The 16,905-nt window shown below is 34.1% G+C and overlaps 1 protein-coding gene across 6 annotated transcripts in view; it reads left to right on the top strand.

Moving 5' to 3' along the window:
• LOC128992329 (TLD domain-containing protein 2-like) overlaps positions 1 to 16,905 on the top strand; it is a 419,200-nt gene that overhangs the window by 234,510 nt on the left and 167,785 nt on the right. For 4 of the 6 annotated variants that reach the window (XM_054415846.1, XM_054415849.1, XM_054415848.1 and 1 more), the window contains 2 exons: positions 373 to 435; positions 8,215 to 8,321. In XM_054415846.1, coding sequence (XP_054271821.1) covers positions 373 to 435; positions 8,215 to 8,321 — 170 coding nt within the window. Of the gene's footprint in view, positions 1 to 372; positions 436 to 8,214; positions 8,322 to 9,133; positions 9,261 to 16,905 lie in introns of those variants that run through there. The other 2 variants (XM_054415850.1, XM_054415852.1) reach the window with 2 other exon arrangements.

Here is a 16,905-nt window from a genome sequence, read left to right as displayed (position 1 = left end):
TTAGTAACACGGTTTCAATTAATGGTGCAATATGATGAAAAATATGGCCCTAGTAATGAAAACTATACTATTGTTGTTTGAAACTAAATATTGAGCGTCAAATCGTGTATTTTTTTGTAATAGGTTGTTGAAACAACAATAATTTCCATACCGGTTTAGATTATTTTTTGTTTGCTCATAGTCTTACAGTAATTTTAATTCGATCACTGTCTTACGAAAACTAAGAATTATACTAAGTTATACGGTTTCTTTAGGGTGGTGGGTTTTAGTTTTTCTTTTCTTAGTTTCATGTTTTTGCTTTGTTTTTGTGTTTTGTTATTTATGATTTTCGTTTTCTTTTACCTTTTGTTTATTTTGACTTTGGTTTTGAAGGGCTCGACGATCTTCGACCGATGTAGGACGACCGGCGGCTGAGGAACCAATACGATTTGTGAGGTGAGTTTTAGGGGTTTATTTTGGTTTTGGGTTATTTTAAGATTTTTTTTATTGTTAATTTTTGTACTAACCTAATTGAACATGTTACACCAAACCTAAACATGCAATTTACATTGATCAAATGTTAACAAAACCAAATGCTTTATAAATTTATTGTTTATAGATTGCTTGATTATATTTTATGTTTCTATATAATAAGTAGGTTCCTCATTTCATATATATTATTGACTATATTTTGGAATTTACAAATCGAACACTCCTGTATTGGGTTATATAAATATGTTCTTGTCAGTTAATAATTAATTAATAATTCCTAATTCAACATGTGAAACCGAACGTCGATTCTTTAGCAATCTAAGGGAATTTTAAATTTTATGTATAGGTTATAATTGTTGAAAAACCTATTGCAAGATAAAAGTAGGTTTCCCATATTATATTGCTTTCTTACTGATGGGTAACCGTTTAACTACGCTAAATTCACTAACCACGCACTTTGATGCTGATTTAATATTTATTCACTAATAGCTGTGTACCCGTTCTACGCACGGGGATCTTATAGTATCAGTTGAAACCTTCTTATATAAAGAACAGTAGTTGGTTTGCATATTTTCAGATATGCTGGCCAAACTATTTATTATACATAACTTCATTTTATGTCGTTTGTTGTTGTTCCGGATCGGTATGACAATCAATAAAAGGCTAAATTACCTGTGTCCGCCGGTCGATCCTAATGTATCCTATTACAGGAGATGCATTTCGGCGAAATTAAATCGCCATCATCAGTCCTAATAAGGTATTGAGCTTCCCCATTAGGTGCATCTTGGAGTTTTTGAAACACATACATGAACTGTACACTTATACACATAACGAATAAAACATAAATACACGGTAGGCCTACTTTTATTTTTACTATGGACAAGTAGACGCGCGTCGGTCGTGTGCCGAGTCTTGACTGAAAACGCTCATTTAAAAAATGTAAGTTTCCCAGCAATATACAACACTGATTCAAGGTCTATTTCCCGGTTATCAAAACTCAAGAACAATTGTATGCACAAAGAATCTATATTTTCATTTACTGTTACCCTAAAAATTATTGCACTTGCGATTAATTAAATCCGTTATGTAAGGAAAAACGTTTTTAATCTTAATTGGTTTGGATTTGCTTTCAAAACGTGATCGGAAATGGTTGCGGTATTTGTAAACAACATTCAATGTAAACATATCAGTGACAGCTAGAAGAAATAATCTGGATTTGAACAGCTGTTCGTTATTTCATAGAAGAATATGTGCTAAACATTGGGAGAAAACTTTACAAAAATTGCACAAAATTGGGTTTTTAAACGTCCGTCATTTTATTTACAAAGTGGTGACGCCATATTTTAATGGCTAAAGACAATCTCGCCAATCCAGTGAATGCATTAAAATTATTTGGAACTTGATAGGTACTCTCGTTTTTCAGGAGTAGGCCGCGTAAAATGGCTCTTGGGTCGTAACAGACTGGAAGACAGACAGAAATTTAGATGAGACTTGTTTTGGTTTCTCTAATGTATAAAACGTAAAAATAACCTAAAAGTTTATGATTCTGAGCAATGTACAGACAAAACTCTAATTTTATTTATATAGAAGTACCTACGATTTGTATGTAAGCAATACGAATACCCACAAGCTATAATTCAATATATTCCATAAATTATTTATATGACGACTATTTTGACGACCTTATGGTAAACGCGACGATGTTTAATCACCACTTTTGAAATGTTTGCTACATTTTACGACGCATAAATCCCCAAGATCCAACTTCGACGTTCTTGGAGAGATTGAAAGGACGAGTTGTGCAGAACGTCAATCTCTTCGATTTTGACATTGGATCATTTTTTCAGCTGAATTTCTGAATTCGTTACTCGTTTGAATAATAGGTATACAGGGTGTTTCCAAATTGTCTGGACATATTTTCTGGACTTGTTCCTTGGGCTAAGACAAGCATAAAATGCCATTTAAGTAGGGCCTATGGCCTAAAATGCCTAGATTTCTGTTAGTTGGTCTGTTTGTGATTTTTAAGAATTATTTCATATCTTGGGCATTTTTCAATATATAAATTTCAAAATTGATATAAATGAGTATTTTAGTAGGTAAAAAGAGCTTGCGAGGTTTCGTTCCAATATCTCAAGCCGTTTCAATACGGCGGCCATTTAAAATCTTCAATGCCAAATTTCATGAAAACCGTAAGTTTTAAGAAAATTGTTCTTCAGATAAAAAAGAATTAAAATCCAAATCAAATAAGGCCTTGTTTGTTAAAATCGGATGACAAACAACCAAGTTATCAGTTTTTTTCTACATTCGGTTACGCAATTTAATAGGACTTCAATATTGTTAATTTGTTATTTTACGAAGCAGTACCTATGGTAGTCCTATAAATTGCGTAACTTAATGTAGAAAAAGACTTTAATGGCTTTAACATGAACAAATCTCATCAACAAGAAACAAAGACTCCTAAAAAACCTTTAAGGCAACCTAAAGCCGATAAAAGGACAGGAAATATTGTGTTCAACGAATTCATCAACCACGTTATTTAGTTACACAATCGTCATACTCATTATTATGCTTACTCCCCCTTCATTTAACTAAGATAACTTCACTCTATCTATCGCAGTTAGCTTAAACACGTAAAACCTCAAGAGTAACCGTCGATTTCGACGGGTTTCCACTAGTAATTTTTAAACCATAATATTACGTCAATGTAGGTTTGACCATTTTATTATCGTTCGGATCGTTGTGAAAATCTGGCATTTCCGTTTTTTTCATGGGTCTTTTGTGGCAATATTCCTATTTAAAATGCAAATGTCAAAAAATAGTGGAAAACTCTTGAAGATAGTACTCACAAACTCACATTCATCAAAATTTGACCACAGGAGTGGTCTATAGCTCTGAAATGTGTTCAGGGTGTTCCATAAGGGCATGAAAGTGAAAGTAGAATACAACCTCAAACTTGACTCATCCTCAAGGCCCCACGTGAGGTCTCTACAGTCGATGACTCCTGTTTTATCAGTTGCTGTATTTTATCACTCTTTCACTGATAAGTGTGTTTCCGTGTCTAGCCGACACAAGGGCAAAATAGAATATTTTCAAACAATCTCTTGGCAGCAAACTGTCAGATAAGTGAACTTTTAGTTGCCTGAAATTTTTAGATTATGTTCGTTGGTTTAAAAAAAAAATGTTATTGATCCAAGAATGTCTCATCAAAGTCTTATTTACAACCAAAACGAGCATAATGACATTTTAAATAAATTTTAGTTTCTGATATCAAAAACCCAATGTATCTCGTTTGGATTTTGTCATCTGTCGTACGTTTGTTTGTGACCAAACTGGTCATCCAATCGTGATTGGTCTATAAACCTCCAAGAATTTTTCTGTTCCATTCCCATTCTTGAACTCCCTTGGAGCTTCGCCCCAGTGGCTCTGGAGTATCCCACGTTTACCTTATGGTTATTCATATTTTAAAAGAATTTAAGAATATTGACAGCTGTTTCAAATAATCTAACAAGCTGGGTTCAATGATGTTTCATAGCATTAAAAAGGTATCCTACAAGGATTAACAACAGAGTGTAGCACTATTATTTTTTTTTTGTCCCCGTTGCAAAGAACGGATACAACGGCTAGTATATACTACAAAATTGTTAATTAAAGACAGAAGTAACACTGTGAAACTAATCCAAACAACAATTCTTGCGGATAAATAGTAACAATATTTTTAATCATCCTCTCGATATAACTTAACTTATACGTAAATTTCCCTTTAAGAATATACTTTAAGAGTTTATAGAACACTATTAAAGTTACTTTTTAAAACATAACTTAATGTTCTACCACTCTATTCTCTCTTTAAAAGTTTAATCATATCATAACAACGATAGGCCTTGCTGTTCAAGACAATGTACCCGCCGACTTGGCTATCTTCAGCAAACATTTCCTCAAGTTGAAACTTTCCGTCTTATCTTTGCAGCTCATGTTTTCACCTGTAGACTACTAGAGCTCCGTTTGTGAGCTCACCATACCTTGTTCAACCTGTGGCTATGTAAAAAAAACTTCAATATCCATTCCTATGCTATAGCTATACCTACGTTTAAAATAAAAATGAGCGTAGTATAAGTAAGCGAAATACAGAGATCACTGGGAACAGTTACTAATTTTACACTTTATCTTTTTACCATGCCAACTAGAAAGTAAACTTGTTGTAAATCAAAACACCTTTTTACTAAAACTCAAATCAAACCAAATCAAATCAAATCAAATTATCTTTGACTTTATAAATTTTTTTCTAATAAATTTTTTTTTCATAAAAAGCATCATAGCATAAAAGAGATGGTGTAAAATATATTTTTTTCTGTAGCTCTTTTTTTAAGGGAATAAACTTACAGCTGTTTTGCTGAATTCTGCCACAGCTGACCAATATTGATGGAATTTTTACGCCAGTATCCGAAAGCATTGACGATTAATTAGACTTCCCAACCAATGTAAAAATTTGAAGCAAAAAACGTGGTGCAATCTGTTGAGATGGTCTAATGTCAATATTCTGTGACAAGTGATAATATATCAATCAGCTGTTGGCACGGCTTTTAATTAATATTTTATACACTAGTACCCTCTGGCGAGATGGTACTGAACTTCATCTATTTTATTGGCTTCAAATTTTTTCATTGGACTAGAAGTCTACTCTGCGTATTTTCAATGTGAAAAGCCAATGGCTCTAATAACATTTCACACAATTATATGCTTAACAAACCTTAAAAGTATTGCAAAATTTTATGTGAATTTAATAAGTTATTTTTTTTCAAATTTCAAATCAAATTAATTCTATTACAAAGTAAAAGTGTCCGTACATTCAATTGCATGCAATGGTTAACTGAAAACAATCTATTCTATTCAATTAAATTCCAGAACCATCCATAATTAGGCTTTAAAAACAAGTTTTATTCGATTTTTTACATACTATTGAGTCTTTTAAACCGAAGAAAACACTATAAGAATCCAGTGTCATTTGATGCGTTTCTAATCCCTGCAATATATTATTTCATAAGTTAAATCTCAGAGTAATACAGTAAAACGTTAAATCAAATGATTGCAGTATATGAATCAAGGGCTGTAACCGTAGTAGGGTTGATTCACTTAAATGGTTTGATTCTGATTAGTCGCACTGTATCCCTATGATGTGTTGACGGTGTGTTTGTTGATGTAGGGTTGCTAGGGTTGTTATCACCTTCCTACATTGTGTGTGGACATCGCAGCCAACCCATTAGACATAACCACTATACCCTACTGTATGGTACCGTAGATTAAAAGAAGTAGACATTATTAAAATAAGTGTCTATACTCCTTTTATTTATGACTAGCAGAGTACCCGTCCTTCGTACGGGGTTGGAATATAAGTATAAAATGCTTATTACAGTTATACTCAAGCTTTGCGTTTGCAATAAGGGAGGATACAGTTTGATCAAATTTGCTTTTTTAAATTTACAGTATTCTATAGTATTACACATCTACCACAGCCATAATGTTCTACCACTTCACCTAAACAATAGAGAAAAATAAATAATTAAAAATTCGCAAAATATAACAAATTATTCATGAAATTAAAAACAAAAACATGACTGTAAACAATCCTACTTTGACAGTTCACATTGCGTATCACAGTTTTTTTTTTTTTTTTTTGCTGCTTAGTTCAAATAAGCTGTTTTCATATATGCAAAAAATAATAGTGCTGCACCCTGTTGGTAAATATTATAACTTTTTAATGTTTTTGCATATCATAGAACCAACTTTTTTAGTTGAAACAGCTGATCAAATTCTTTAATTCAATTCCCTTTAAATATGGATACTCATTTAAGGTTAACATGGGGGAACTGCAGAGCCACTGGGGCGGAGCCCGATAGGATATTTGAGATAAGAATATGTGTATATGTTAATCGGGAATAAGAGCTATCATCATGCCAAATTTCAGCCCAATCCGTCCAGTAGTTAATGCGTGATTGAACTTCAAACAAACAAACACACAAACTTTCACATTTATAATATTAGTAAGATTAAATACTTTTTAGTTATAAATGAATCAATAAATCTATCTTTTTCGTAATTAACATTTATGAACGAAAAAAAATCTGTCCCATTTCTTAGTAAGCTCTCATTCATAGTTGGGCTTTTATTGTACCACTTGGCTACAAAAACAGGAGCTCATCGATCATAGTCAATGAATAAAGAAATATTGCATTAAATCATTAAGATTTGTAGGTTGGTCAAGCGTTTAAAAACTGTTTAAAATTGATTTGTATTCATAGAATACCAACTCAATTGTGGTTAAAACATATAGCCGAAGATTTTTACGTGTAAATAACTTAACGTATAAGGTATAAATCAACCAATTAATGAGATAGTAGAAATTTCCAATTTGAATCATTGTATTTTTGTGCCATATTTGCCAGATTTTCGTACCAAATTTTTTACATAAACAATATTTCTGTAAATGTAAATCGGTGTAAAGCTGAATGGTGTTTAATCGTGACACAGACGTAAGTTGGCAATCCTTATAATGGCTGGAATGTGCTGGATTAAATTACAGAAACTATATAAAATATAGAAGGAATTTTGTAGGGTCGTTTATCAGAACTTCCTAGTACTAGTACTAATTACTATCTAAAATTTACTTTATTAGTAATTAGTTACTGTGTAAGTAATGATTATATTAAATTGGCTTACCAAAAATAATTTAAGTGGTATCAGCTTAGATTAGAATCCTAAAAATCCTTAACGCTGCGGTGTTTATTTTAACGAAGAAAGCCACATTTTCTAAAATTCCAGTGATAGCAGTTCCCTAATAACGATGGATTAGCCCTATTAAAAAATTTGTATGGCATCTGCGATCTGCAACGTTAGTAAATTTTACGGTAACGAAAGAATTAGCTAATAAGTCTTTCTTATCGACTTCTTGACTCACCTTAATTTGGATCTTATCTCTTATCAAGAATAGGGCCACTAATATTTTCTTGGCACTTTTCTTATGCTAGTAAGAGGTTTGATAAGGTTAGGTTAGGTTTAGGGGTTAGGTTATGTTATGTTAGGTTAGGTTATGTTAGGTTAGGTTTTGTTAGGTTATGTTAGGTTTATATACCAAGGCGAAAATGTGGTTCGGATTCCACTATAAACTCAGTCCCTCAGTTACCATTAGCTGTATGGGCTATTAATTAACAGCTGTGTCTAAGGAATATGTCGGCCTTAGTCAATAACAACACTACAAGGTCGCGCCACTCATCCTACACTCATCTTCATTCATACTTGGCTTAAAATACCTACTTTGGAGGGTCGCCATTTCATCGAAAAGTATTAAAGTATTAAAGTTTTGTTAGGTTATGTTAGGGGTTTGTTAGGTTTTGTTAGGTTATGTTAGGGGTTTGTTAGGTTATGTTAGGGGTTTGTTAGGTTATGTTAGGGGTTTGTTAGGTTATGTTAGGTTATGTTAGGGATTTGTTAGGTTTTGTTAGGTTATGTTAGGGGTTTGTTAGGTTTTGTTAGGTTATGTTAGGGGTTTGATAGTTTAGATCACACTGATTGACATCGTGCAAATTTATTTATTTATTCATTTATATGGCATGCACCATTTTATTTTATTTCATCACAACCTTTGTCTAATAAATGTTTACTTACAGGCAAGATACGTCTGGAAAAATGTAAGTCCAAGCATGTTATTTATGAAAATTATGAAAATAATTTTTGTTTTCTCTATTCCAGAAGCAAAAGTCGCTCCGTAGACCATGGGTTCAGTTCCCCCTTTGACTTGGACTCGCTCCGTAGCAAGGTGGAGGGAAGGTTCGAGAGTGTCGACCGTCTGTCCAGGGGTGAGTCATTACTTTTTTATTTATAATATTTACACACCTAAAATGCCCCAAAACTTAGTCCTAGACAGCCCTTGGCTACAATAACGATGTTTACGGGATCAGAGCGAACATTTCTTTTCTCGATTCGGAAAGATTAAATGTTTGAACCTCTTAGGATGTGGAATCTGATCTTGTTCTCAGCTGAGAAAGAAAACACATAACAAGATTTATAGATTAGTATACAAAAGCCAGGCGGTACTCTAAAATCACAAATAAACCACACACGGAGAACTAAGACTATGATTCTCAAAGTAATGTGAGTGTAATAAAAATGGTTCAATTGTAGGTTATGGATATTTTGTAGGTCTGTTACTTTGTCTTGAACCTTTTGAGCACACTTGGGATGTTACATTTTGTTAACATTTTCTTGTTTATACAATTTATATTTTTATTAGTTTTGATTTATCGGGACCCATACTTGATTGAGTATAAATAAAACAGGACATGTAAAAATACGTTTACTGTCTGACTTTCTATATAAACATAAAAATGCAAAATCCTCTTTCTCATTGAACACTTCCACTCACAACATGTTGTTTCAACCATATAAACAAAATATTGAATTCATATCTTCAGCAATTTTTTTACCATCTACGTTATCGTTGTGAAAATAGATCGGAGACCATTTTGACCTATTGAATCGTCGAGATAAATTGAATGCACAGGTCAAAGAGGTCAATTGAGTTTAACTCGTTTTACAGCTGTAGTTCGCCAGTACAGCGTGCTGCGTTTGCCCGGCGCTCACGTCAGTTTCACCGCGATCCCCCAGGTAGCGCTAGTGTTTCAGCTGTCATGGCGGATTGTTTCTAGGGAGCTCAGCTGTTTTCAGTCAATAATTGTGTCAAATTTAGGGTTGTGCGTTTGTGTCACCATGGATTACTTCTTCGGAGTGTTCTTTAGGTATGTACCGTTGATTTATCACGTAATCACACATTTCGCATCGATCTTTCATTCATAAATCGATAGCTATCACCAGTCAAGTTGTTTCTGTTTGTTGTTGTCACATAAAAACAATAGCCCACAGTAACGGTTCCTATATCTTTGATTCCTGCTAGTCACCCATTATGTTTGCTATATAATTGCTTTTGGAGGATTACGATACACTCGAAATATTGTCACCTCGTTTCTGCGCATTTTATATTTGGGTTAACCTACATTCGATAGGCCTAGCCCGCCCTCTCCTGCCGGTATCGATTTTTAGCGAAGGGTGTTAAGCGTAGTACGAGACCGAGTCTACGTGTGAATGCACGCGTCAACCTCAAGGTCGGAATGGTTTATGTTTCAGTTATTCAGATCGACCTAAAAATTCTACAGACGTCTCTGTCTATCGATCTGACCTTGAAACTATTAAATTCCCCGCGACCCTACGATATGACATAGGTCACAAGTCAGCTGACAGTAGTAGTTCTTAACGACTTTTGTGAAAACATTTTCATAACAGAATGGTTAGAATGAAAAATTTAAAGGTATTATTTGAGGATATCTTCAATAGTGGTCGATATTTGGTAAAAGCAGATTATGCACTCGTTGAATTTAATACTTCCTTTGTATAACTTAATGATCCCACGATCTGACATAATAATCCAGTCTTCCAAATCAGGCTTTCAGTTGTTTACGACTAAAACATTTAGGCATACAATAGAAAATATCGGAACTAAGAACAATTTCCTAAAGAAATCGTTCATGTAGCCAACAATTTACGAAGATTACTTACAATGTAGATTATACATGATAGTTTAGTTAACTTATTTACAGAATGGGTTTTAAAAGCTTATCGGAAGTCGACCTCCATTGCAAATAAAAGGACCATGATTAGTTAAAAAGTGGAGCTTTTTAAAAAATTGCAAATTCAATACCATTGGCAAATATTCCGTAAGCTGCCTACTGATGCTTCAGCATTATATCTTTGCATAGCCAGTGAATAGTTTTCCTCTTCGGTTTGTCATGGAGGTCAAAGATTTAAGATAATTATCTCCAAGGCAACAATTTTGCTTATGAAGTACGGTATGTCAATTCCAATAAACATAAATTCAATAATTGGGGTACCTACGTGTTTGCACCGACACACCTTTACCCTTAAAAAAAATGTATTACTTACCAGTGTATTTACCTTACTCAGGGTAAATCAGACTATAAGATCTTACAATGCTTGTTTATTTTGTTTGCAATCACTGCTGAATCAGCCCAATAAAATGATCAAGTAATTTAAAATCAACTTGTACGATTTAACTTAAAATGACGTAGACTTATGCCTGTACAGAGAGGCCATTCTAAAGAAACTTCATATATGTCGTTTTTTTAGTTGAACTTTCAGTACGTTTTATTTTATCTAGCAAGAACAAGAACATTCTGGTAAATTCTTCTAACCCATTAAGTAGCCTAGATTGTATAAAATCAAATCGCATCATCTGGTTCAAAAACAATTGCTCAAAGTTAATTATTGCTTGAAACCTCCAGGGCATTAAAGTCAGTGCATATAAAGCTCAGGTCAAAGGCAGGGGCCGTTTCAGTCGTGCTGTTTTATCACTGCCCCCCCCCCCCTCTTTATCAGCTGGTCCGAAATTGCTTTCGATCTACCATCCTTGTACCAACCCGCCCAAGCTGCCACAAACCATCTGATAAATAATATTACAGTAGAACGTATTTTGTTGACACTTATTTGGGCAAGTTAATTAGATAAAAACATGTTCAAATTTTCAATTGCTTATTTATAATGTATCGTTGTACCGTACTCTCGTGTCATAACTGATCATGTCAACACAAGCAACTCTCAGGTTTACCGGAAGTCGACCGTTGTGATGGCGCAGTTTCCGGTGGATACTTTGCTCATCAAATTCTTCCCTTGGCGTTGTGACATCTTTGGTAATGAATGGGCATGCAGCTAAAATCAATACGAGTATCCAATCAACTGTCAAGAAAGTCATTTATTGCAGCTCCATAAAAGAACTTAGTTTGATCATATTTTTCTGTGCCTTATACCATTGATACTCTGATATTGTTTAACTCGACCTGTTTACCCAATGATATAAACCATGTAGTACTTAACATCGTCGGTTTTGCCCAGTAACTGTACAATAGACGTATACAGATTCGACATGAAATAGGTCACTCGAACTACTAAACGTTACTAACTTGATCTACTGTAATGATGGGCTTATATGAACTATATGAAAGTAATTTTGGAATTTTTAGAAGTTGTCCTGTCAAAATAACTGCAGTACCGGTAGGTGGTTTCAGAATTATTATTCAACTCATAAAGTTTTTGTTGTTAATTTTCTAAATTAACTTTTTCTCAAAAACGGCAAAAGCTAGGAAAAAATTGAAAAGCTCGTTGTTGGTGATTGTTTTTGTATTTGAAATATTTATAAGGCTTTACCACATTGTTACACATATTATTTCTATCAATTAACATTTAATTTGGAATTTTTTCCTGGCGTTTGCCGGTTTTGAGAAAGAGTTAATTATTTAGAAAATTCGCAACAAAAACCTTTTGAGTAGAATAAAAATTCTGAAACCATATTAACTCATTATATATGTATCTATATTGTATTAAAGTTTGATGAAGTTCTGAAGTTCAGTTTATATTGGCGAATTTTCAAAGTCATAACATGGTTTTTGATACTCTGAAAAGGGGATATTTTACCTTCCGACTGTCATTAAAAATTTCTAAATGAGCTAAACATTTTGGTTTTTACAGGAATACGTAGAATAAAACAACGGAAATTTAGATATCCTCCGTGGTTTTCTAAGTAATTTGGTTACTTTTCTGTATATTTCCATACTCGAGTGTCTAAACTTTTTTCCCCGACAGTAGGTCTTGGTCTTACCATGAGACCTACGGTAATTAGCTTATTCCCAATTCGAAAATTCGCTAAAAGAAGAGAGATAGTCCCTGAAACACTCATACGACAACGCCAAGCACTGTAGCGTACTGCGGGTGGCCGCAACGATTGTTAGGAACTGCTAAAACACTGGAATTGAAGTTAAAAATATTGTCAATATTTGTATGACACAGATTTTGAATGTAAACTTATTAGCGGGCTACGTAAATATCATTGAAAACATATATTACCCACCCAACTATGAATTCAACTAGGCAGGTACCAAGGTAGTTATTACGTCATAAATATTATTGTTGTTGTTATTATTAGGCATAAAGACGTTATCATAGAAGTTGTATTCAAAGCTATCGCATTATGTTGTGAGCTCCAATCATTTATCAGTTTGAGATTATCTATTTAGTTTAATCTGCTTGTTATTTGTTTCAAATGTATTGTTTTAGAATCGCGTAGATTAATTTCAAACACGTGTTGTCGATTAATGGACTTATAAGTAGAATTAGTTTCAATACATCATTCAAAATTGATTGGTTTAATTTGGTTGTAATAATTTGTGTGAGGCCACGCATACCACAAATATTCGGAAAATATTATGACCAATCCAAAAAATTTTATCACAATGTTAGCCTATATTTTTTTCTTTATATGTTTGTTTTTGTTTGTAGACGAAATACAAACATGAGAAAGTCAATTTTAACACGAGAGAAGTTTTTATGAGTTTCATTGGCACCCTATAATCGACGGTCGATAAGTCGGTAGTTAGACAGTGTTAGAATTAATGTTAAACGATATTTTAATTGGTAATTGTGGTTTTCCGTTTTTGATTATTTAATTAGTCAGAAAAATGTGGAGTACTTAAATCCACTATTAGTTATATAATACAGTATATTCCGTATAGATGAATTCGTGGGTAAAACATGTAGATTAAGAAATTAAACTAATATAGTGCACACTTTTGAATACAATATTAAATTGAACTATGTGTTGCGTAAAAATGGTTTCGATTACCCTTAGAAAATTGTTACAAAATGCACCGAGATCAGCATTTTTCCAGAGCGTTTGAAAAAAACTATTGTAAGATTAGCTGTAACACATTTTTAGTTAAAAAGCTTTTAGCTGAAAATTGTACTGTAAAACAATATAGGTCAAGCGAAAGAGTTGGACTCTTTAGGTCGGTAATCTGGGACTGAGCGGTGGCCATTAAATATTCAAAAAGAGGGGTTTGTGTGCGTGTGAGAAACACCACACATACACAAACACAAACTTACACACTCACACGACACATATCGACAGCTTTGCACCTTTTGGTTTTCAGTTCTTAAATACATGTTATTTCTCACAAGTTCCCATAATGTCAGACAAATTACTACCTTTTACCGTGTATTAGACATAACTACTATTATGTTATTCAGTCTGTGCTTATGATAATGTTGGAAAATAAACTGAATCAGTGGAATTATTTCGATTAGATTGAATATTATTGACGCAGACAACTATTTTCTGTGCGATTATATCCATATTTTGAAGTATATTGACATAAATTATATTCAAAACCATATTCGACGATAGCGTCGTGGTCTGTGTCATGTCTACTGTTGATAATCAGCTGTTTGTTATTGTTTACTTTATCTAATCTCTTTGTTTGATATGTTTTACTAAAATATCATTGTGTCGTTCTGTAAATATAAACATCAGTAATCAATCGACGTAACTAGTTTGAAAAAAGCTTCGCCCACTCTAAAATTTAATTTTTATACTCTCTAAAAAGTTTGGAAAGTTTTTAAGTTTTTATATAAACCTCTGCAATGTTTATTTGGTTGTCTAATATTGTAATATGTATGATTTTAAAATTTTGTGGGGGACACTGAAGTGAACATCCCTCCTACTTTTATGGGAATGGTATTTTGGGAAAAAATGACTAAATATTTGACAGGTTTATTGGCAGTGCTCGCGGCCCGAGGTCAAGGGTTCAAATCCCGCCAATCACCAATGGATTTTATCTGTGGGATCCTGTAGTACTATCCTGAAGTAATGCGAACATTAGTTCTGGGCTAAAACGTAGGGACCTAGAATGTAAATATGGGACATAAAAAACTATTATTGAATGCGGTTATCTTCCACTTCGACTTCGGCATAGCTAAGACTGATGAAAGAGAAAATGGTATATCTGATTTTCATTTTGAAAGACTCGGTTGGATATATTTTATGATTTTTAAAACTCTAACTGGTTCCAATTTATGGCCAATAACAGAAGTTAAAGAACTTAGTGTGGGCCTGTAAAAGCCTTATGTAAAGTCTTATGGCCATAATCCGTAGTAAAAAAGCCACGGCAATTGAATTAGGTAGGATTATGGATATTGTGGATATTTATAGGGATGCACTGTGGATGCGATGCTCCCTGGTGTGGATTAACGTCCGCACTAGTGAGTACTACGTCTATCCGCAGTACTATCCTGACTATTAGACCAATTCGTAAATTACAAGGAGAAAATGTGGTTCGGATTCCACTATAAAGTGTAGGTCCCTTCCATGAGCTGTATGGGCTATTAATTAACAGCTGTGTCTAAGGAACATGTCGGCCTTAGTCACTAACAAGACAACAAGATCGCGCCACTCATCCTACACTCATCCTTCACTCATATTTGGGTTAGAATACGCACATAGTGGCGTCCCCATCTTAAATAATTGATAATTGATCATTAAAACAGGTGTTTGTGAGTATGGCAGAAGTAGTCAAATAGCCACAGCAGGTTCCTTAGAGGAGAGGTCAGTTTGGCAAACGGGAATGAGGAAATCCCTTATAGCCCTTACAAACTTACATATCTCTTCTTTAGAGGTTATTCGTAATAGTGTGCCAAACGTTTAATTTATATCAAGTCAATACCAATTAAAGCGGAAATAGTTTGCTCCCGCGGATCCCTACAATCCTGAGAAGTTGCCGTGGATTTTTTACTATGTCAAAGGGTAGGGAAAAGTGTGGCTTTTGCTTGTCCCCGCGCTGGAAGATCCCGATGTTTGGAGGGCGGAGGCGGTCGGGCGGTCTACGAGGAAGCCCTGCGTGCGATTTGTTACTTAACCAACGGTGATAACACCATAACAAGATCACTGATAAACATCGACCATCCAAGGTCACACCATCGAATATGTTAACACTTGTTTGCCCATCTCAACTGTGTAGCATACAACAATTGATTAAACATACACCCATCGATGTATAATAACTCTACATTATGCATTTGTGGAGTTATTATACATCTATGCATACACCTAACCCAAGCATATTCTTGGATCAGGACTAATCAAACCTTGAAACTGTGTTAAGCTAACCAATAAGGATCATAAGTTAAGTGATATGTTTAATCATGACTTTTAGAAGGTTTAATCTTTGAATATTGATTGAGCAGACATCCCATGTTGAAGTTTTAACCAGTTCTTGAACGAAAATGGACGTTCAGTTGTTAGTTTTAACCACAGTCAGAGTTATCTATTGACATACTCCTTTAGGGAGTATGTTTAATCTGGCATTACAATGGTTTAAATCTATGATATTACCACAATACAGATATGTCCCCACAGATACATGACCGGTTGCTGTGCCACAGTTGGTACTACTGCGGGCCACGAGCCATTATTTACCACTACGGTCTCTGTAGGTTGGCAGCATTGTTCAATCAGTTGTCTGCCTGCCATGTTTTTGCGCCATTCCAGTTCCGTTCCAGCTGATTCGAGTGATTCGTTCTCGGTCATTTATCACTGTGTTGTAAAAGCATTTTGTTATTACTTTCTTTTGGCATGGTGTGTTTTCAAGTTTTAGTAAATTGATACTTGGTGTCAGTGGTTAACGTTTCGTGTTGAGTGACAAGTGTTAATTGTTGTGTTTGTTTAAGTTTAGTGTGGAAATCAAAGTTTTATAGGTTAGTTCTTGGTTTCATTGTTTATAACGATACTGTCACCGTAGGTAGGCTTGAATTTTATATCTTTTGTAATTATTGTGTTCTAATAGACTAGTTTTTGCATAAAGTTACAGTAACGGCACGTGGAATTTTAAAAAATATTGGTAATATCTGATTAAAATGAGCGTAACCTCTTTACTAGTTTAGAATATTAATGGATGTCATGCCTAATAGCTTTCAAATTGTAAAAGACCATTATCCCCTTCAATATCTCAAATTGCGAGTTGAATGAAGGTATAAAACATTCAGAAGTAATTAATTTCTAATCCCAAAGTCCCTGCTCACTTTTAGGTCACGCAGCACTTAAGTTATCCCGGAGGGTGTACAATCTCCCGCTAAGTTGAGTTTTTCAACATTTTCACAACCAGTTGTAGTTCTGCATAGGCTAAGTAGTATTCTGCAAACGTTTTGTCACTGTCAGAAGATAATATAGCATATTTCCTCGTAGAGTTTTTTGGTACCTAATTTGATTGCGTTTAATGGTGTGCTAAATTATTATACAGTATCTAGTTATTTCATCGATAACCCACTGTAGAGTAGACCCTCTAGAGATGAACTTAGTCGTCATCAGCTAGCCTATGAGAGGTTTTACTGAAATCTAATCTACATTCTAAATGTTTGTAACTTAGTAAAATTAACGCAAGTTATTTGAATGAGCAATTGACTTATAAGTGTTGTTATAGCCAATAGCAGTACAAGTCACACTCACAAGTTTTCAACTACATGTATGTCTATATGTTATCCCTACTACAT

Source organism: Macrosteles quadrilineatus, unplaced genomic scaffold (assembly GCF_028750875.1).
Source record: "Macrosteles quadrilineatus isolate MER2022 unplaced genomic scaffold, UCM_ALF_1.0 Scaffold_4__1_contigs__length_99947679, whole genome shotgun sequence".
Lineage (NCBI taxonomy): Eukaryota > Metazoa > Arthropoda > Insecta > Hemiptera > Cicadellidae > Macrosteles > Macrosteles quadrilineatus.
Note: the sequence above shows the minus strand (reverse complement) of the source record. Positions and strands in the feature narration are given on the sequence as shown.